The sequence below is a fragment of the Notamacropus eugenii genome, chromosome 4, assembly GCF_028372415.1.
Source record: "Notamacropus eugenii isolate mMacEug1 chromosome 4, mMacEug1.pri_v2, whole genome shotgun sequence".
Lineage (NCBI taxonomy): Eukaryota > Metazoa > Chordata > Mammalia > Diprotodontia > Macropodidae > Notamacropus > Notamacropus eugenii.
This window is the reverse complement of record NC_092875.1, coordinates 319,544,085-319,567,311: the sequence shown is the minus strand read 5'-3', so window position 1 is coordinate 319,567,311 and position 23,227 is coordinate 319,544,085. Positions and strand designations below refer to the sequence as shown.

Here is a 23,227-nt window from a genome sequence, read left to right as displayed (position 1 = left end):
ACAACTAGTATGGAAATCATTTGCAAAACTACACAGATTTGGCCTATATTGAATTGCTTGTCTTCCAAGGGGAAGGGGTGGAGAGGGAGGGAGCTAAAGAAGTTGGAACTCAAAGTGTTAGGATCAAATGTAATGTTCTTACCACTGGGAAATAAGAAATACAGGTTAAGGGGTAAAGAAAGCTATCTGGCCCTACAGGACAAAAGAGAAGACGGAGACAAGGGCAGGGAGGGAGGATAGAGGAGAGAGCAGATTGGTCACAGGAGCAACTAGAATGCTTGGGTTTGGGGGGGAGGGGATAAAAGGGAAGAAAATTTTTAACCCAAAATTTTGTGAAAATAAATGTTAAAAGTTAAATAAAAAAAAAAAAAAGAAGAAGAAATGTTATGTAAACTAGAATGTCAACCAAAGAAAAAAATATCCCTCTTCTCTCCTAGTGTCCTGGTAAAGTAGAAGTAGCACTAGAGCAAAAGTCAGATTCTAATGTCATCTACCTCTAGCTAGATCAGCCTGGACAAATCACTGTATAACCCTATTTGCTTTGTAAGGTTAAATTAGATAATCTGTGTGAAAGTATTTTGTCAAATACTGAACAACTTTAATGTGGTACAGCCTCTAGTCTTGTAAAAGTTAAGACATTCTCATCCTGCGTTATTAAAATTATGGTTTACCCTTATTTCATTGAATATTTATAATTCTTAAACATAAAATAATCTGATGTTTCCATTTCTACATCTTATCATTTAATTTTTTTTGTTTTATTTAGCTGGTCACCTGACTTTTGAATGCCGCAATTTTCTCCGAGTAGACCCCAAAAGAGACATAGTTTTAGATGTCAGCAGCACAAGTAGTGAAGACAGCGAGGAAGATGCTGAGGAACTCAATAAATTACAGGCTTTACCAGAGAAAAGTAAGCAAAACATTTTAGGTATCATACTAAGAAGCCTTTCTAATGCTTTCAAGTACTGTGCTTAATTTTGTGCATAATTTGTCATAATATTAAAGGTCTCTTTACTACTAAAAAAAAAAAAAAAGACAATGAAGGGAATATCTGTAACTACTAACCTATATACCTGCTTTCCCAACTCTATAAAGTCTTTGTAGGAATAACTTACACTTTCATCTAGAATGTCTTTGATGAAGGTGTGAGTGGGACCATCAGGCTTTCACAAATAGTAGTTTATAGGAGAACATATGTTGATAGTCATAGTTGTCTGAAAGGTGAAGAGATGATTTCACTATGCTTATTATTTGGTGACTATAAAAAAGTATTTAATTCAAAAAAACAAGATGGCACCTTAAGGGCACTCTTCCAGCAAAGTGTCTATCTTGCATCTGTTAAAATCATACAAGATTCCTAAAGAGATAATATAACAAAAATAATTTTGCTGATCTACTTATTAATATTGAGTGATTCATAAAACACAAAACAAGGAGATATATGCTGACCAAATGTATCCCTTGAGTGCAGAGTCTAAATTGAAGAAGGATTCTTTAAGAGTTGGTGAGGCCTTCCAGATATTTTTTTTTTTGAATGACATTGTACTAATTACATTAAGCCCCAGAACACTAAAGAGACTCTTAAATGAGATCTGTAATCTCTCAAAAGAGTTTGGCCTAACTACCTACTTGGGAAAAATCAAGTGGGTACAGAATGCCTATCGTCCAAGGTGTGATATGTATTTGGATGGGCAAGGCATAGAGATGGTCTTATAAGTCTATGCGTATTGTGGACACTGTGTATGCAGTGATTGAGGCACACAATGGATAGTCAGAAAGTCCAGTGACTAGATGTTGGGCTGGATTGCTTCTGGGAAATTGCATCCTGTCTTTATGGCTCAAAGCTTCTCTGAAACAATCGCCATCTTCATAACATTAGTGTTCTTGTAGTGAAACAAGTTGTGTGTGATCCAAAGGGTAGTGGAGAGTTGTGTGGTGGGCATGAGTAAGAGCCAGCATATAATAGCTATAATTTCATATAATCGATGAAACAGAATAAAAGATATCAGAAAGATTTATGACCAGTAAAGGAAAGCTAGTTGTGTAGTGGTATCAAGGGATACAATGTCAAGAGAAAGCTCCCTAGCACACTAGACACTTCTCCTTACCCTCATCCCCATAGAGCAGACCTGCGCAGCATACAGCCAATGCACCACTTGTGGTCCACCAAAGGATTTCAGGCACCTGCAGAAATCTAAAGGATATGAATACAGACCTGAACAGCATAGTGCCCATGGGCTGCTGTGGCAGCCCTATGTTGTGCGATAGAGAATTACTGAGAGCACGTGGGCAAGGGTGTAAAGCCACTGATGGGTTGAAAGGTAATGTGGTACAGTGGGAAGGGCATGGGATCAAGAATCAGAGCACCTGGGTTTATGTCAAGTCAATAATCGTTTATACACTTACTACATACCAGGCACTGAGCTAAACATTGGGAATACAGATACAATTGATAGAAAGGTTGTCCCTACTCTCAGTGAGCTTATGTTCTAATTGAGGGAAGACAGCACTTAAAAGGAAGCTAAAAAGTAAGAGGGAGAAGAGTCAGGAGTGTAGCCTGGAAAAGAAAATACCTAACCTGGACATTTTCCTCAAAATGGAGATCTTGAGAGGCACTAGCCAATTAGAGAAAGCGTTGCAGGGGCAGAGAGTACTTCCAGTAGAAGAAGTTCAGGGGTAGACTGAACTTCCAGAGTGATGAGACTTAGGAGAGCATGGAGAGCAATGAAGGGATGACTCGCCTGCATGCTTTCCTTTAAATGTGGATTCTAGACGGAGCTAGCCATAGGAGGGAGCCACAACATAGTTCCAGTTTGATAAGTTTGGTGGAATGAACTTCCAGTGTGAGTAGGCTTCTATCACATGGTATTTCAAAGTCCAGGGAGTCAGGAATGGAGCCCAGAGTGGATTTACTGCTACTTATTTACCTGTGTGACCATGAGCAAGTCACTTGATCTCTATAGGCCACCGTTTCTTTAGCTGTAAAATGAGTTGGACTTTATGAACCATGAGCCCGTAATAGGAGTACTCATATCAGTGAAATCTCACATTCATTGAAGAAACTCAGTACCGTGAGTGGATGTCTTCTTGCTTTTATATACAGTAGCTACTAAACTCTATACTTGTTTTGTATGTATTACATAGACACACACACAACATACACACCCCCTTTCAGCTCCAACGCTTAGTGCCTGGCACATAGTAGATGCTGAATAAATACTGCTTGACTGACTGACTACTAAGCTTGCAAACATATGTTGCAAGCAGAATACACTTGGCAAATTATTAAGGAAAGCAGAATACTTGTCCCTAAGAAAATAAAGCTCTAAGAAAAACTTTTCTTATCCCAGGATCTTCTAATTGGAACATACCTGCAGATACCACCTTCTTTAAGAAGGCTTTGCTGAGTTCTTGCCCCAAGGCCAATTATTAAACCTATTCTCTCTTAAATTACTTTGTATTATATATACTCTTCATGTTTATCCTTCTATGTTATACGATCTCTCTTCCTCTATTCCCCTCCGGAATATAAATCCTTGTGGTCAAGAACTAGCTTTCTATTGGTATTTTTGTATCCACAGCACCTACTATGCCATGCACATAGCATAACACTCAATAAATATCTGTTGAATTTAATTTAATGGAATAATCTTCACAGGTCTTTTTATAAATGTCCATCATAAACACTTCAAGACAGGATAACCAGGTATCCCATTAAATGATGTTTCTTGTTGCCATTGTACTTTCAATAAAACCATTTCTTCCAACTTCTTTATTTGCTTCTCTAGGACTAGGTGACCTTGAGCAAGTCATTTGATTTCCTGGAACCTCAGTTTTGTCTTTTGTGAGTGACGGAGTTGGACTGGATAGTATCTGAGATCCCTTCTAGCTCTAAAAATATAATCCTGTTACCTGTGAGCCATCCTTCCACTTGGCTGTACTTTTTTGTTTTCTGGTTTGATTTATAACAGTGTCAGTATTGTTGTGATTCATTTCCTCTAGCAGTGTATCTAGTCACTTGTATTGAGCAAGGTGCTTTCATTTAAGCTAATATTTAGCAACCATCTTAAACCTATATGATTCTTAATAATTTTGCCCCTTTTCCTACAATTTTCCTAAGAAAGTTGCCATAGCAAAGGAATTCGTCATCTATTGGCCAGTCTACTTAGCTCAGCTATTCCTCAGAAAGCAGACATAGTTTGTTGCCAGTATGATCTCCAGCATGATAAAGAGCTTGTATCATTAGACTGCTCAATAAACAATTGAACAAATATTAAATACCGACTATGTGCAAAGCATTATTCTAGGTGCTGGAGATGCAAAGGTAGTTTAGGTTTAATACTGAAACAAGATGAAGCCCTTGTAGTCCACTAACAGTTAACTTTTACAAGGAGCCATAGGAGGGGAAGGGTATTCAGCAAAGATAATCAGTCTAAAGATAACCAGATAACATGTTGATTCAGGTGATTGAAGCTTCCTCACGTTCATCATACTATTCTTTCAGCCTTTGGAACTCCTTGTAGCCATTTGTACTTGGGCAACCAGCAAGCCACATCAGCAACCTAAGTCACTCCCCTTAACCAATCAAATGTCAAGGAGAATTTCAGTACCTCTTAAGGAAAAGAACTGCCCTGACCTGCACTGGTTAGAGTCTTAGGAAAGCTAGCCCAGCCTACATGGCAGAGTCCTAGGAAATATTGCTTCTATTACAGATGTTAACTCGATTCTATACTCAATAGAAAAGGAATCTTAAAATGAGATTTCAAATTTTGATTCTAAGCAAAAATTAGAAAAACCTATTATAGACACCCGAGAAAGCCAAGACAATTATCTTATTTTAGGCCAGGAGAGGTTTGTGTGTTAGGAAGTTGTGTCAGAAAAAATTATAAGCTAAGGAGAAATAATGAGAATATAGCAGTACAGAATGATAGGAATTTTAAAGTGAAATCTGTGGCTTTGGGGTTTATTTATATTTCTTTCTCCAAGAGTAAAAAAACTGGCTGTAATGGAATATATTACACTGGGTAAAAATAATCTCCATTGTGCTGCTTAGAAAAATATTTTCCATCTTTTTCAATTTGTTGAGTTATTGAAAATGAGAGAACTAAATGGAGGGTGAGCTGAGGATAAGTATCTAAAAGTTAGTATTCTTAAAGTTATCTTACCCTATCAGATAAAGTCAGAGATAGTCACCAAATAGTATTTGGAGAAGTCCATACAACCAAAATGATGGTTACCATTTGCCAACCAGAACAACTAAAGACTCTCAGTTCTGAGCAGCATTCACAACCCTTCTCTGTTCATGATCTTGTTTTAAACTTTATTTTAATTCATAGATTAAGGGCAGGATGGCTGATTTACTCAATTTCACCCAACTTAAAGTACGTGATAAGATGCCCAGTAAATTCTATTACCAAAACATTTCAAATAAACTGATTTTTTTCTCCATCACAAAAAACAAACCTAAGGTTAACTAAATATAAATACAAATTAAAGATAAAACAGAGAGCCTGGCCTCTGCCTGAATGTTAGGAGTTTTCCTAACTGGGTGCTCAGAATGACTGTGATTGAATTCATAACTTTTCGTCTAAAATAAGCTTCTTAAAGTTGAAGAGGGAATCACATGGACCTTAGAGGCTGTTATATTGTCCCCTAGACTTAGGCTCTGAAAGGGACTTCAGAGATCATCTAATTAACCCCCTTATTTTACATGTAAAATAGTTGGGGCCAAGAGATTAAGCGACTTTCAGTGTCACACAATTTGTGGCAGAATTAGCAATAGAACCCAAGTCGTTTGATTTGGAGTTTATTGTCCTTTTTATTACATGTTGTCCCTTTAACCATTTCACATTATCAAGTTAATGACACATGTTAAGGCCAGTTGAAATATTGTTTAATCACCTCCACTACGCAAGACTCTATATAAGGTGCTTCCAATATAAAGACAAAAATGAAACTATCTGTCCTTTAAAGGAACTTAGATTCTTCTGGAAGAGAAGGGTCACAGCTTATATGGGGACAAACATATTCCAACTGGAAAGAATCGGAAGATTTAGTGGAGGAAGTACACCTGAACTAAACCTTGGAAGAAAAGAAGGATACTAAAAAGCAACTATAAAGAGGAAATACATTCCAAGCTTTGAGGACAGCTTGTGGAAATGCAGCTTGACATTTGATGAAATGTCAAGTTCAAAAAATTGTTCCACTTTGGCTGGATAGCATCTGTGAAGGGAAATAATGTTAAATAAGAATGGAAAGATAGATTGGAGCCAGATAGCGGAAAGTCTTAAATACCATGCTGGAGAGTTTGTCTATAATCCTAGTAGCAATAAGGAGATATGGATGTATGAGACTGTGAATTCCACATAGACAGGGATCATGTTTTCTCTAAACTTAACATGCCACCAGCTTCCTCAGTGTTCTGTACACAGTAGGTACATGATAAGTATTGATTGAATGAACCCAGCCCCTAACCTTATCTACTTCATAATGTAAAAGTTATACTTCATTATTTATCCTGACAAACCTAATCAATGAATTAACATTTATTATGCACCAACTGTGTACCAGACACTTTTATGCACAAAGATATAAATGAAAGAGTCCTTGCCCTCAGTAAGTTTGCATCCTCTTGAACATGTACATACATAAGAAGATTTAAAAATGTATACAAACAACGCATTAGTTGGTGGGGGCCATAGCAATAGAGAAATCAGAAATCAGGAAAGGCCTCATGCAGAAAGTAGTACTTGAGCTGAACTTGGAAAGAATCTAGGTGTTCTCTGAGGTAAGAGTTATGAGGGATTGCATCCTAGGCATGAGAAACAGATAGCCTGGACAATATCACAGTGGCAAGAGAAAGACTGTTAGGGTAGGACATTATGGAACGTAGAATTTGAAGAAGAGTAATATGTAATAAGGCTAGAAACGTAGACTGGAGTCTGGTTATGAAGGTCTTTAAATGCTAAACAGAGAAGATTCTATTTGATCCTTGGGGCAGTAGGGAATGACATGATCAGCCCTAGGATTTAGGAATATCACTTTTATACCTGTATGGAAGATGGATGGCAGAGGGAAGACTGAGGCCAGGAGGCCAGTTAAGAAGTTATAGAAATGGCCCTAGAAAGAGGTAATGAGAGCCTAAACTGGGTTAGTAGCTGTGTGAGTAGAGGAAAGGGACAGGTATGAGAGAAGTGGTATGGATAAGATGTTCTAAAAAGACTTTTTTTAAAGTCTTAAAAAAAAGACTTTTTAAAAAAACCTCCTCAGTGGAAGTAGACAAGTTTGGAAGAAGGAAGAGCTTTGGGGTATAATAGTGAATTCTGTTGTGGACATATTTAGTTTAAAATTTCTCTGGGTCCATCGGTTTGAAATGTCCATTATAGCATACTAATGCTATAGCAAGAGAATAGGGCCAGATATGGCAATTCAGGAGTTACCTACATAGAGTTGATAGTCAGACCCATGGGAGCTAATGTGAGGTCATCAAGAAAGTTTAGAGAAAGAAATTACAGAACCAAACCATGGGGCATATCCCATGAATATCTTCATAAAGTCTCATAAAGGAGTCAGAAGAGTTCTCCCTTAGCAGCTTCTGTCCCTGCATCTTGCCTCAAGGTTACCCAGGTTCAGAACTAAAGCTCATTCTTTATTCTCACTTGTGCCCCCATATCCAGTCAAGTACCAAGTCCTTTCATTTCTGTCTTCTCAAGATCTCTTACATCCATTTCCTCTCCTTTACTCACACCACAGCCACCTTAATTTAGGCCCTGATCACCTCTTGCCTGCTTCCTAATTGGTATCTCTCTACACAATTGCTAAATTGATACTCCTAGAGTACTTGTATGATTATGTCACACATCCTGCTCGCCTCTCTCTCACTCTCTCTCTCACACACACACACACACACACACACACACACACACACACACACACACACACACACACACACACACACACACACACACACACAGTTTCATTAACTCCTCATAGCCTTTGGCATTTAAAATCCTTGACAGTGTAGGTCCAACCTATATTTCCAGGCTGACTATTAATTGGTCCCCCTAACCAATTCAGTGATTGAGCCAGACCAACTTACTTGCTATTTCTTTAAATAAGACAGTCTGTTTCACACTCTGGCTATTTTTAAATTTTTCCCTTCAGAACTCAGTTCAAATACTGTATCCTTCAGTAGATCAGGAAAAGAATCCTTGTTGATTCCCCCTACTTGTTTGGCATCCCTCTCGTCTCTGTGTATTTATTATAGATATACTCTGCATTCACTCATCTGTTAGTACATTGTATTTCCCATCACCTCTTGAAAATTGTAAGCTTCTTAGGAGCAAGGACTGTCCTTATGTGTATATATTTATTCTTATATATTTAATCCTAGCCCAGCTGGATGCACTCACAGAAACATCTAAAACACTTCATTTTTCCTCACTTCATATGCATCTTAAGATGCCAAGTATCATTGATTCTGCCTCCACAACATCTTCTCTCTGTCCCCTTTCCTCCACTCACATGCAACTACTCTGGTTTAGACCTGAGCTCATCACTGCTCACCTGGACTATTACAGTGGCAGCCTCCTATTTGGTCTCTTAGACTCAATTCTCTCCCATTCCATTCTCCACATAATTACCAAAATGATAATAGTAAAGAATATGTCCAAACATGTTGCACCTCTGGCCATAAACTCTGAGGATTCCCTATTTTTTCTGAAAACAAATGCAGACTCCCTTTTTTAGGATTTAAAGCTTTTCTAACCTGGCTCTAGGCTCATTACACATTGTTCCTTGTTCCGCTTCAGATGGTCTTTGTTCCAGTCACACTGGCTTTGCTGATATTCCTCACACATGACATCCCACCTCCTGTATGCTTTTGCATAAGCCATTCCCCACTTTTCTCTCCCCCCACCCCCATCTACCTTTTAACATCCCTAGCTTCCTTCAGAACTAGCTCCATTGCTTCCCTCTCTATGATGCCATTACCAGTACTGCCAGTGCCTTGCTCCATCAAATTGCCTTGTTTTTACTTTCTATATATTTATATGTGCATATTTCCTCCGACAGATGATGTAAACTCCTTGAGGGCAGGGACTGTTTCATTTTTAGCTTTGTATCCCATTTCTACCACAATACCTGGTACATGGTAGAAACCTATTAAATACTTGTTTGAATTCTGAATATTTTTCATTTTTCTTATTTGATAGATTTTACAAACAATTTCTTTCCTTTTTTCCCCCCACTATATTTATTTTTCTCTACCAAGTATGAAAAACCTCCTCATTTAAAATGCTATTAATATGCCTTAGATTAATGTGTGGTATGATGACTTGATCTTTTTATTTCCACAGATACAAATGAAGAAGAAGAAAAGAAAAAACAAAAAAGAAAAAACAAAGAGAAACTTAAATTGAAAAAAAAAAGAAAAAGGTAATCTTTAATCTTATAAATAAAACAGAAAAATAATATTTTTTGGAATTTATTTGAAAGTTTTAAATTTATTTACTTAAATGGATTTACCAGCTGTTGAAATAGGGTCCAGAACAATACTCACACTCTCTTGAATTATTAACATCAATTATTAACAAAACCAGGATTGCTAGAGAGAGAGTTCAAGAATTGAAAATGATATAAAACATCTCATTCGTTAGCATTTGGTTAACTAACTAACTGACACACTTGATAGAATTATGGGTGGTAGCCACCTCTCAAATTTTCTTAAATTACTCTTCAGTTAAACTTTAGTTAACTCTAGAGTATAAGAAATTATATAGACCTTTAATCAAACAAAACAATATAATGTCCCAAATCTTTCTGATCATTTTTTCTGTCATATTCATGTGCCCACTAAAATGAATGTCAAAATAATATATCTACATCTTCAAAATGCCATTGTCTTGAAAGAGGTCATTGATTTTTTCTAAAAGTCTGTGATACATCCCTCTTGTGCTTGAATATTCAGTCATTTTCAGTCATGTCTGATTCTTTATGACCCCATTTGGGGTTTTCTTGGCAAAGATACTGATGGTTTGCCATTTTCTTCTCCAGTTCATTCTGTGGATGAGAAAACTGAAGCCAACAGGGTTAAGTGAATTGTCCGGGGTCACACAGCTCATAAGTGTGTAAGGCCAGATTTGAACTCAGGAAGATGAGTCTTCCTGACCCTAAGTCTGGTGCTCTATTCACTGAGTCATCTAGCTGTCCTTGTGCTTGAATAGTATACTAAAATAAAAATAGTATACATATCTTTCAGGACCTTTGTCATTGTTGAGCCCTATATGAATTTTTACTGTTAATTATTTGGGGCATTTAATAGGCTGTATAACTTATTACCAACTTCCATTATGTAAGTGATACAAAAGACATTATTGAGGATTCATGTTTTACCCTCCTTATCCCAACCTCCACCCCTTCCCCCCCACTCAAAAAAAAAGTTATAGATTTAGAAGTGAAAGGAATTTTAAAAGATCATTCAGTCCACCCCAGTAATTTTATATTTAAGGAACTCAAAGTCCAGAGAGCTAATGACTTGCCCAAGATCATAAAAGTAGTAAAGAACAGAGCTGGTATCCCCTTACTCAGAATGTAGCACCCACTCTGGTGCACCACTCCTTAGAGTTTATGTAAAAACAAGACAAGAATTACATAGGCTGAGATATTGGAAAGGTGGTTTTCTGCTTGAATGTGTACCTACATCAGTGAAATAATCTATTAAGTGTCTACTATGTGTTAAGCCCTGTGCTAGGTATTGGGGATACAAAGAAAGACAGTAGACAGTTCTTGCTCTCATGGAGCTCACAATCTAATGAGGGAGACAGTATGCAAAAAACTATACAAACAAGCTATATTCAGGATAAGTTGGAAATAACCAACAGCAGGAAGGCACTAGCATTAAAGGGAATTAAAAAAGACTTCCTGTAGAAGATAGGATTTTAGTTCAGACTTAAAGGAAGATGAACCCAGGAGGCAGAGAAGACAGTATTCCAAACATGAGGAATATAGTGAAAATGCCCAGAGCCTGAAAATGGGAGTATATTGTATAAGGAGCAGCATGGAGACCAGTGAAACTGAATGGCAAAGAACATGGTAGGGGAGGGAGAGAGAGGGACTTTGTAGGGTGAAGAAGACCGGAATTTAGGAAGGGATCAGATTATGAAGGGTTTTGAATGCCAAGCAACATTTTACATATAATACTAGAGGTAACAGAGTTTGTTGAAAGGGAAGGTAGGATGACAGCGAGGAAGGGAGGTGACATGTGCTTTAGGAAGATTAATCTGACAGCTAAGTGGAGGATGTACAGAAGTTGGAGAGAGACTTGAAGGAAAGAGACCAACCAGTAAGCTATTGGCATAATCTAGGCCAGAGGTTATGAAGGCCTGCAGTGATAGTACTGTTAGAGGAAAGAAGGGGGTATATGTAAGAGAGGACACAAAGATGACAGTGAAAGAAGTTGGCCACTGATTGGAGGAGGAGAGAGAGTGAGAAATTAATAAGGACAGCTAGGTTGTAAGCATTGGTTACTGAAAGAATGGTAGTATTCTCAAGGGTAATAGGGAAGTTTGAGAGGGGAGGAAGTTTTAAGTGGGTGAAATGAGTTTTGCTTTGAACTTGTTGAGTTTAAGATATCTTCAGGCCTTCCACTTAGAGATGACAGGCAGTTGGAGATATGAGTGGAGATCAGATAAATTAGGGTTGGATGAGTAGATCTGAGAATCATCAGCATAGAGATAATCACTGAAACTATGGAAGCTGATGAGATTGCCAAGTGAAATAGTATAATGGGAGAAGAGAAGAGGGGAAAGGGCAGAGCCCTAGGAGACATCCTCTTTTAGCAGGAGTGACCTGGACCAAGATCCAGCTAAGGAAATGCAAAAGGAACAGTCAGACAAGAAGAGAACTAGGGTAGATTAGTGTCACAGAAACTTAGAGAGAAGAGAGTATCTAGAGGAGAAAAGAGGGTGATACTCTGACTCTGTTGTGTCAAAGGCTGGAGAGGAATTGAGGAAAATGAGAAGTGGGGAAAGGCCAACCATCAATGTAAAGTATTAATCAGCAGGATTGATTTTACTTAATGTTACTGGCCTCCAAGAAAGTGACCTTTCTTCCTTAACTGTTTGACATAGTCTCATTCATAGTAGAGTAAAAGTGATCATGTATATATTTTAAAAGAGTTTTTATCATGTGTTTCATACATTTAGTCCATTATTTCAGCTATAAACTCTAACATACAGAGGGCATCATGAACTTTAAGAATTATATTTATATTTTTTTGAAGTCCACAAATCTTGACGCTGCAGATATTTTATAAAAACTTTCATCACAAACAAAGCTAATGTAAAATTAGAACTCAGAATTACAAACTATTATATATTAAGACTTTGGGTAATCACTTAATCACCATCTAAGGCCCTTTTCAGCTCTAGATCTATGAGTCTGCTTCTGTACCAACACAAAAAAAATGTATTTGCAAAATATCTAACAATGAAATTTTATACTCCTTGGTAGGGAAGCAGCCAATAAAAGAGATATTGCAAAGAATAAGCAATGTTTAATGATTAGTGAGCTTTTGAAAGTTTTATCGAGGCAGTAATCAAAAGTGAATGAATTAGCATATGACAGAAAGAAGAGCTGAGGGCAAAGGACAGAATTTGGGAGCAGTCACAGAGACAGGGAAAGGAATAGAAGTTGGAGAAGGAGAAAAAGAGGCAAAGGCAACAGAAGAACAGGTTAATAGACTGTCACAGGAATAGATCATTTTAAAGAGAAGGTGGCCATTAGGATAAAAAACTGCAGACGTTTAGGAGAATGAGAAGGAAGAATATTATGGATTGTTTTAGGAGGGGGCAGAACCAGATGGAAACATAGAGAGATTTGTGGAGAGAAGGTGATGGTAAAAATAATAGTTATAATAAGGAAGCAAAGGTAGACCACTCTAGAATTTTGTTAGTAAAGAGAAGAAAGGGAATAGGATGGTAGCTAGAGAAGAAGCAAGGATCAAAGTAGTAGAGATCTGAAAATATTTGAAGATAGAAGAAAAGGAACCAGTAGAGCACAATTGAAAATGCTCTAGATAAAAGGGATAAATGAGAGAACAGTGTCCCAGAGGAGAGATGTAAGGGGATGAGATTGTGGTCCAAAATTAACCATTTACTGTCTTTTGCTTTTTCTTCCCATACTGTTATTGCAGCAGAAGTGGTATAAAGTGAGAATGCCAAAGTTCATCTACTACAGAAGTATTAAAGTCCACAAAACTCCCTGGTGCAGCAGGAAACATTGAAATGTAATTGGGAAATGTTTAACAGAATAAATAAAAATACAACAGATTATGTTAATTTGTGATTTTCTAAGTCAAAATGCAGGCAGCAGGGATGCTCTTCCACTTGAGTGTGATAGTAGTGATCTCAGATACAAAGGACCAGTACACACCCCCAGCCAAAAAATAATACTATTAATAGTGTTGTTTAGATCTAGAAGATATTCTGGGATATCAAACATTGTGCAAATAAAATATCTAGGTAAGACTGTCTGTTAAAACATAAAAAGCACGTTTTTCCAATATAGAAACAATTGCTGTCTTTCTTACGGAGGTTTCAGTTTCTAGGTACCTCTCAAACCTGAATCCTAAAAGTTTGTCCATCTCTGGGCTACATTAAAACAGAGAGGGCCTAGAACTTGTTCATTAGAGAATAGTGTTTTCTTTATATATCTAGGTTTTGGGGTTTGGGTTGCTTTTTGTTGTTATTTGCCTATTTCAGGTTTTCCATTTTTGTTCCATGTTTTGCTATAGTTCATTAACTTATTGATATTCATGTCTGGATGTGGGTGTACATGAGAGAGTTTTGTTGCAGGCTTGTCTCTTGTCATTTGAGAGCCAGGAAAAGGTAGCATGTTGCATAACTTTATATACAATTTTAAAGCCTTGGTTTTCATGTAAGGTTATAAAATTCAGGAAACTTGCTCTGATTGTTATTTTCTACTAATTTGAAAATATTGGTAAACAGAAAAAATAAAGCAAGGGGTTCTCTCTTTACATAAATGGGCTGTTCTGCAGACCTCTACTTAAAGCTATTTTTATGTAATGTTAATTTGCTCACAGATATGAGGAAGAGGGAGTCAGGAAGAAGTCCCATGTCCATAAAGGGAGGGTTCCAGCACACAGTTCAAGGAAATGTGGGGACTGGGGACAGAGAAGTAAGAGCAGGAGGAACTTGCAAGGCCAGAGCCAGCCACATGGGCACCTGGCTGGAACTTTAAGGAAGAACACATAGGGGACAGACACATGGGGCCAACTAAGGACACAGACAGGAGAGGATAGGTGACACATGGGAGCTGAGGACAGACATGCAGTACCTGAGCATAGATGAAAGACAGACGTGCAGGGGCCAGACCCTTAGGCAGGTGGGCAAAGCAGGGCAAAACTTTCCTCTTTCTGCACTGGCGATCTCAAACCAAAGTGGCAGTGGCCATGGTGGTCTGTCCACACATCTGTTATTATGCTTTCACTCTGAAGGTTTTGATTTGTTTCAGAATTCTTTATGTTAAGTTAAATTTGCATAAAGTCTTAACTGCCTGTGCAGAGTATTTAAACTGATAATGAAAATTGTATTGGAATGTATTTGCTATTCTACAGCAAACTACTTTTATTTAGCTTAAGAGAAATTGTTAACAAATTTATCATTTATTTTCATCTTTAAGCCACCCTCATTCATGTAAAATTACAACTGTTCATGTAATTCTATTAATGAGCCAACCTCAAATCCAAAAAGATCTGGGTTCAAGTTTTACTTGCCTCTCACACAAACTATCTGTGTGATCCTGGGCAAGACCTTTAATTTCTCAATGCTTTAGACAACTCTCTGACATTGTAATTTGCAGAGAAGATGCTGAACAGCCTCTGTAAGACAAAGTTCCCTCACCCAGGAGTTCCGTAAACCAGAGATCTCAGACAGTGCTCCCAAGGGGTGCAGCTCAGACCAGATTAAAATGTAATTGTGAAAATTTAACAAAATAAATAAAAAATACAATTAAATTACAATTAAATATAGATAATATTAATATGTAGTTTTCTACATGCATCCACAGAAGCCTTAATTACAGTTTAGTATCCCCTGTTTCTATCTGAGTTTGACAACATTGCCTTAGACCAGTGGAATCAAGTCCAGTCCCCATGTCTGACACTATCCCCCTGTCTCTTAGAGAAATACACTAATTTTGTAGTGAGTTTATTTTTGTGCAAATGAATTGGATAAATATATAATGATAAGTGACAATTGCTGCTTAAATTAAGGTTTTTAAGTTTTTATATCAGAAGGTTAGTTGTAGAACGAAAGATGAAAATTACAGTTAAATGATTTTACCTTACTAGGTTTAAAATATGTTGATGAAGTGGAGCTGAGAAGTTTATATTTTGTCACTTTCTCTAAAATATAAATTCTTGTTCAAGTTTCTCTATCAATCATTGATTTGATAACCTATACTTGTGTTATCCATAGGTCTTACTCATCTAGTTCTACTGAAGAAGACACTTCTAAACAAAAGAAACAGAAATCCCAGAAGAAAGAAAAGAAAAGGGAGAAAAAAAGCAAAACAAAAAAAGGGAAACATCACAAAAAGGAGAAAAAAAAGCAAAAAAAGGAAAAACATTCTTCATCTTCTGATAGTTCAGACTCCTCCAGTAGTAACTGAGACATCCACCCATTCTGCTGACATTTTATGTTTAAGAGATTTGAAATTGTTTCAGTAATTATGCTTAATTATAGTAAACTCATACCTTCCTGGCAAGCATTCCTCCATGTACAAGGCCAGCACTGCTCTTGAACTACCCAGGTTGTGACTATGAAGTAATAAGCATTATCATAAGGTTTAGGAGTCAGTCTTGTTAAAGACATATCTCATTCATTCTTCTTAATATGTTTTTTCTTTGCTGTTAGCATAGCTTTAGAAATTTATTGTAAAGTGTCATCACAATCGACAAAAAACTGTCTGTACAAGTAGCCTACCTGACAGTGGATGCTGTTACCAAATGTCTGTCCACCTTCCCAGGGAGCAAATCTAGGAAGTGTAATGTTTCCTTGGGAAGCAGATCTCTCCAGATATTTAACATCTTTCCACAAACACTGCAAAATCAAGTAGCCTTATATTCTGTTATGTAAGTAATAGTATGCTGTTTTTATAGGACTAGGCTTTTTGAATGTTAGACAGGGACAACACTGCTTTTCTTTTTTCTTTAAATAAATGAAATGTACAGAAAAGTATTAAATGCAAAAACCTTGTTCTACATTTTACTCATGTAAAAACAGTTTTTAACAACTACCCAGTATGAGTTTTTCCCCCTAGTAGTTGTAGTATTTTCTTTTCTCTTTAAAGACCAGTCCATTTTGAGCATTTATTCCTAGCATTACTGCTCTGCTTAAAACTTAAAGATAATATTCTCTTGATCAGTATTTATAGCAGTAACATCTGTGTTTTGCAAGTGTGCCACATTGGCATATGTAAAAGTGATACCTCAGATATCAGCATTTGTATTCTGGGGGAAGATGGAACCTTCATTAGGGTTGGTTTTTTATCAGATGGAATATCAAAATTTTATGAAGCTTGTTTCTATTAGAGTAGTGCAAGAATTTTTTAAATTTTAAATTATATACTATATTTTATCAAATAATTTTTAAATGCTTTTGAAACATTTGATATTAATTCTTATGCTTTCTTAAGTGACCACTTGGGGCAAGAGAAGGGATTTGATTTTTATTTTGTCATAAACTTTAGCAGATGCATAAAATAGTTTTAATTAAGTTGTCAGTAAAGAAAGACTGAAGATCTTTACCCTGCCATCTGTTTAGAAAATTAAGAGCTATGGTGTGTTAAAAATTATTTATATTCACTAGATTGAACCTTACTTTTTTAAAATATAAATTATATGTTTGAGCATTCTCAACTAGTAGATTTAGATAACCTATCCTAGATTTTTTTTCTTTAATAATGGCCAACATTCTTTGTGGTTATGATCAATAAATTAAAGATTTGTCACATTGTATCAGCATTTGAAATGCCAACTTATTGGCCTTTTGCCATCTAGCCTCATATCCTGAGCTCATGACTAACTTCCTGGAGCTGCCTCAGTTGAGAGTTCTGACCTCAGATGAGTTCAGTCTACAATACTGGAGAAGAAAAGATCTTTGTTAGAGAGAGTATCTGATTGTGCCCTTTTCATTCACATTGTCTGAATGGAAGTGACTTTTGACCTTTCTTAACCTTTTTTATTTGAAGATATTTTTACCTTATATCCATGCCCTGAATTTCCATGATGCCACACCCTCATATGTGTTTCTCCCAGTTTGGTGGCCATGGAGACCTTCACACCTTCAGCTTCTCCTATATTACTGTCAGTCCAAGTCAGTTTGTTGTACAACCTCCATTCCTATGAATTAGTCATTCCCAGCCTCACTGAGAGATTCAGTTTTTAAAATAGTTCAGACAGTCCTTAGAAAAGACTAGCCAAGATGACAAAGTAAATTGGAAGTATTACAGTACAATTTCCCTCCACAAAGACCTAGAAAATACACATTAATGCCTGATTGGGATTTTTCTAGTCCAAGTTCATGTTAAGGGACAGAGAACTATGGCATTGGGATGGGATCTAGCCAGTTAAACACTGCGCAGAGGAACGTGGGGAATGAAATGGGGCTCAAGACTGTTCACAAGGGCAAGAAGAGGACCTGGATCCAGCTGTGCAGGGAGTAGGAGCAGATGCCAACTGGTAGGTCTAGGTGGACTCTAAAGCTAGGTCACAGATCCAGTGCAGTCTGAAGGGACCTCTACCTAGGGATGGCTAACCAGGGCAAAGAGTGAAGCCCAGGTGGGAAACTGTGTTCTGGGTGAGGTGCAGGAACATAAGTGAGTAGCAGCCATGGGGCTCTGACCCTGGGAGTTGAGCAAGATCTCAGACCCAGTCTCTACCCCAGGTTGAACGCTATAGCAGGATAACCAGTGAAGGGTGCTCAGACTAAGGGAGTATCTGTAGTTCTGTTGCTTTGAACTTAATGTCTTTTAGCTACTGATGATTGTGTTTAGTAGCAGTCTGCTGGAGCTCCAACTAAAGACAAGCCCACCACGGTGTTACTCAGACCCAAAACTGGGTCAGCCCCTTGTAAAGTTGTCAGGAGGGCAGCAGTCAGGTCTCACTATCATTTTGGGAGCACTGAAAACTGACAGGTTCCCAACCTGAGCTGCGTATGGGGCCCTTGAAGAATGCAACATTCATTGCTTGATGAAAACAGAAATAAGACCCAAAAGAATATTAAACAACCAAGTACCAGACATTCCCTCCAAAAGAGTACAGAGCCTGACCCTAATGCAAAGTCCATTTTGGGAAGTAAGACTGGAAAAATGAGTGAACAAAAAGAATCCTATCATTACAAAGCTATTTCAGTGACCAGAATGCCCAAAACCAAAAGAGAATGACTCCAAAACAAGTACAAAGCCCCAAAGAACAGTTTGTGCATAAGGTTAATTAGAATTCCCAAAAGAAATTCTGTAACAACTAAAAAAAGTTGAAAATTACATTATAAATAAAAGTGCTAAATGAGAAAATTGGAAAGAAATGAGATCTTTAAATTAATGATTAGGAAAGAATTAACACAAACATTACAAAAATCCTACCAAAGATAGCAAAATTGGAATGCACCAAAAAAAGTTAATGACTCCATGTGACAACAAATATTGAAACAAAGTCAAAAGACTCAAAGAAAAATGTGAGACACCTCTTATTAAAAACAATGGCTTGAAAACATCAAGGAGAGATAATTTAAGAAGCATGTGGACTACCTCAAAGCCATCAACACATTTCAAAAAAGTACGAGGGGAAAATACTCATATCTCTTAGATATGTGTGTTTGTCCTTCATTGCCAAAGACCATGCCATCAGAAATAATGACATGACTTGCACTTGACTTTGTTTTGAGTGAGGGAGGGCTATGCAGGTCACTAGCCTCACTTCTCCTCCAGAGCCATCTGAATCCAGTGACCAGATATTCATCAGGATGACTGGAGATGACCCAGGATGAGGCACTTGGGGTTAAGTGACTTGCCCAAGGTCATACAGCTAATGAGTGTCGTCTGAGGTGAGATTTGACTCCTGCAGTGGTGCTCTATCCATTGCACCACCTAGCTGCCCTTGATATGGATAGAAATGATTCATTGATAGAAATGGATAGACAGATATGATAAGGAGACAGATATGGATAGAGATAGCTAGATAGCTAAAAATGGAAAAGCAAAGGGCAAAGTGTAAAAAGAATCCAAGAATCACCTCCTAAAAGAAACCCTAAAATGATTGACACAAGTATCAGAAAAGAAAGAATTCAAGGCACCACAGTTAGGCTGACACATAATTTAGTGATCATCATTATATAAAGGAGCAGGGAGTTTGGGATATGATATTCCAAAAGACAATATATAGGCTATAATTACAACCAAGAATAATTTACCCAGCAAAACTAACCATAATCCTACTATGGAGATGAGGAGGGGCAGGAATAGACCTTTAATGAAATAGAACATTCCCAGTGAAAATACCAGAGGTTAGTGAAAACTTTGAGTTACAAACACAGGAGTTGAGAAAAATAAATCCAAATGAGCAAGGTTGGAATGTTTACATTCTAATAAAGGGAGATGACATAACTGACCCTCAAAACCTTAATGTTCACAGAGGGAATAGAATAAGACAAAGGGCCTGGGAGGAGTTTTATTGTTTTTGATGATTATAAAAGGAAGGGAAGGGGAAAGGAATACACTAAGGCAATGGGAAAAGGGAAAGGTGGGGAGAAATTATTTCATATAATCAGTATGTGCAAGTGTAGCAGCAAGCACCCTGACACAGCCAGGATGGCCTGCTAGCACAAGTTCTTAGATCTGCTTTATTAAAAGGGAAGCAACTTTTGAAGGGTCAACAATCTAATAACATTCACCAACAGAAAATACAAGCAGAGAAATAAAGACCAATAGACAGGGCTTCTAACTGACCATAAGCAAAGCATATATCACAGATCAACAGACAGATCCAACTGTCTGACCATTACATATATACATACATACTTACCAGAGAGAGAAGCACCAACATCTGGGTTTTCAAAAGGAAGGAAAGGAAGATTCCCTAATGGCTACCCAGAGAATCTCATCTGGCACGTAAATCTTCTTCCAAGCCTCCAAAGCAAAACCTCGCCTCAGAGTATTTATACACTTTTCAGAGCCAGAGGGCATCGTGACCCTCATGAAGCAGTGCCTCATTAATTAACAAAAGGTATGGGCCTTTCTGCAAAACAAGTCTCACCTAATCAAGCTTCCCTTAATAGGTTTCACCTGGAGTCTATTAAGGGGGGGTGTAGATCTTTAACTCGAATTACCGCAAGTAGAAGAATATAAAGTTTGTTCAAAGAAGAAAGAGTGGAGGGAGTAGGTGAAGCACAAGTCACTTTCATCTAAATTGGTCAAAGGGAAAAATATGCACACAAGTGGGTGTAAAATACAGTTCACTGAAGAAGGAGAAGGAATGAGAGGGAGGTATTATTCATAGGAAAAACAATTTCTTAACTGGAGGTTAGATCACCCAAGTTTTAAAAGGAAAGAAATGTGTATCCAGCTCTCAGAGATACTTGAATTTTTCTTATTTTACTCTTGCCTGAAATTTCTAAAATTATAAATTGAATGTAAGCTACTACATATGAAAGTACAGACTCATCACATTGAATTTCTGGCATCGTTGATATTTATAATAATTATCTTACAGCAAAGGAGAAAATGTACCCAGTTATTGACATGATTACCTCAAACCCTATCTCACTCCAAATTCAGTTTCTTTTTCTTCCGTTGTTACGTTAAATAAATGAACAATTTAGACTCACTTTCTAATAAATGATCATGTATTGATCAAAATTCATATATAGAACAACAGTAATAAAGACTTTAAGTCAACTAAAAGTCTGTATAACACCTAATACCTCTTCTTTCCCACCCCATATTATTGTTCTTGTTCAGTTGTGTCCAACTCATCATGATCCCCTTTGGGGTTTTCTTGTCAAAGACACTGGAGTGGTTCGCACTTTCCTTCTCCAGTTTATTTTACAGATGAGGAAATTCAGACAAACAGGGTTAAGTGACTTGGCCAGGGTCACACAGCTACTAAGTATCTGAGGCCAGATATGATCTCAGGAAGATGAGTATTCCTGACTCCAGGTCTGGCTCTCTATCCATTGTACCACATAGCTGCCCACAGCTTTTTTTTAGATGCTCCATAGAGCTTTAGTAAATTACTCCTAAGTCTGTGCTTTATTAATTTTATTTATTTTATCAATATGCAGTCCTTTACCTGGTTTCAAATATAACTTCTGGTTAATTTTCTTCTATAGTGAAGCCATGACTTTAGGAATTGAATACCCATTCAACAGCAATACAAGTTGTCACTTTCATTTCTACTTTTACCAGTTTATTATAACATAAAGTGAACAAATGTTATTCTGCAGTGTGGTGTGGCAGAAAGTGCATCGAAAAGAGTGCCAGAAGACCTAGGTTCTGCTAGTTTTATGACTTAGAGCAAATCACTTCATCTCATTGATCTTCAGTTTCTTTATCAATAAAGTGTAGGGGGTTGGAGTTTGCAGTCCATTCTATCTCCAAAATATTAACTCATTTAATAGAATATAAATAAAAATTATGTACTCTTTCTAATAAGTTACTATCATTCAGTAATAACAAAGAAAATTCTGAAGATTACACAAATATGACATCACCAAAATAGCATTTTATCCAATAAGGAGATAGTTTAGTATTCAATTAGAGTCACTTTGCAAATGTGCACAAACACATAGACACACACACAAATTCACCTTCCTCTAGACAGAAAAAGAGACGTGGTCTTTTAAAAGGGGACCACCCCAAGATTAACTCTTAAGGTAAATAATTTGCTTCTGGATAGGCAGACTTGCTGTCTACACAGCTGCTTCCTTCCTTTTCTCCCATCACACCTGTTGGCTAAGAAGTCTCACTCCTTCTCCTTATCATTTACACATTTCCATCACATAGAAATTCCATGATCTCAGATCTACTGGTGAATCGAAAGGTTTCGATGACTGGGAATGAACAAATCAAGTATATGTGTATACTTAATTCAACAAATACAACCCAATAAGTCATTGTAAATATTTACATCATTTAACAAAAAATTAAAGGTACATGTAGGAAATTTACCCCCAAAAAAATAATTTTAAAAAAATCACAATATATTTGATTCCAATTTAGAAGGAGAAATTGCCCTAACTAAACAACATAGAGATTTTATGCCATAGCAGATTCTGTTTGCTTATGTTTGTTGTCTCATTTTTACCTTTTTCTCTTCTAAGACTTTTGTCTTATTACTAAATAATGAAAACAGAAACCTAAACTATATAATGGCTTAAACAGATAAAAGCAACAAAACATATTGAGTACCAAGACTATGTGAAAAATCGGAATTAAACAGTTGTGCTTTATTTGACATGGAATCTTAGGCACATCAGTTTTCAAAATGACTTACTGACTCAAGTTGCCAGATCTTTAAGCTTTGTCCTGATAATCTATGTAACACACTTACTACATATAAAACCATACCAGTATCTGAAGTAACCTGTTCCTCAATCCAAATATCCATCAGAGGCGATATCTGACTGTAGCTGTTAAGATAACCACCTTTCTGGATTATTATCCTAAATGCTTAAAAATCAATTCACAATGTATCCACAGCAGTATTATAAATAACTGCCATAAATTTTCACCCTTCACAAAAATGAATACCAAGTCCTTTGTACTCTACATTCCACACAAAATGGCATTCTTATAATGAATATTTTTCAACTTTCAGACTTTCATGCACTATTAAAAAAACAATTTTAAATTTTAAACTGAAACAGATTTGAACTATTTCTTTGAACTTTACATGTAGTTCAGTGCATTTATTTTAACTATAACTTTAGCTCATGAGCTATTGCATTAATGGCCTATAAGATTTGCCTAGGTTTTTTATTAGGAATTTTGGCAGAGTCTGATAAATGATGCTTACCTATCTCTGGGTTTTGCCTATACAGAGTAGTGAATCTTTCCTTTTGTAAACTGAGTCTTGGCAAAAAGGTCAAAATCAATGTCTACCTCACTTAAGAGAGTAAATATGTTCAAGTAATATTTACTATAAATTGAA

General features: G+C 36.9%; 2 protein-coding genes across 2 annotated transcripts in view; one reads left to right on the top strand and one right to left on the bottom strand.

Annotated features, from left to right (window-relative positions):
- Nucleotides 1-17,038, top strand: part of SREK1IP1 (SREK1 interacting protein 1) — a 52,833-nt gene extending 35,795 nt beyond the window's left edge. Inside the window, exons 3-5 of the mRNA XM_072605069.1 lie at nt 767-910; nt 9,357-9,435; nt 15,498-17,038. Of these exons, the coding sequence (XP_072461170.1) occupies nt 767-910; nt 9,357-9,435; nt 15,498-15,690 (416 nt within the window). The 3' untranslated portion in view covers nt 15,691-17,038. The remainder of the gene's footprint in view (nt 1-766; nt 911-9,356; nt 9,436-15,497) is intronic.
- The window catches only part of CWC27 (CWC27 spliceosome associated cyclophilin), a 322,938-nt gene extending 302,641 nt beyond the window's left edge, over nt 1-20,297 (bottom strand). The window contains exon 1 of the mRNA XM_072605063.1: nt 20,102-20,297. Within this exon, the coding sequence (XP_072461164.1) occupies nt 20,102-20,122 (21 nt within the window). The 5' untranslated portion in view covers nt 20,123-20,297. The remainder of the gene's footprint in view (nt 1-20,101) is intronic.
- Nucleotides 20,298-23,227: the final 2,930 nt, after the last annotated feature.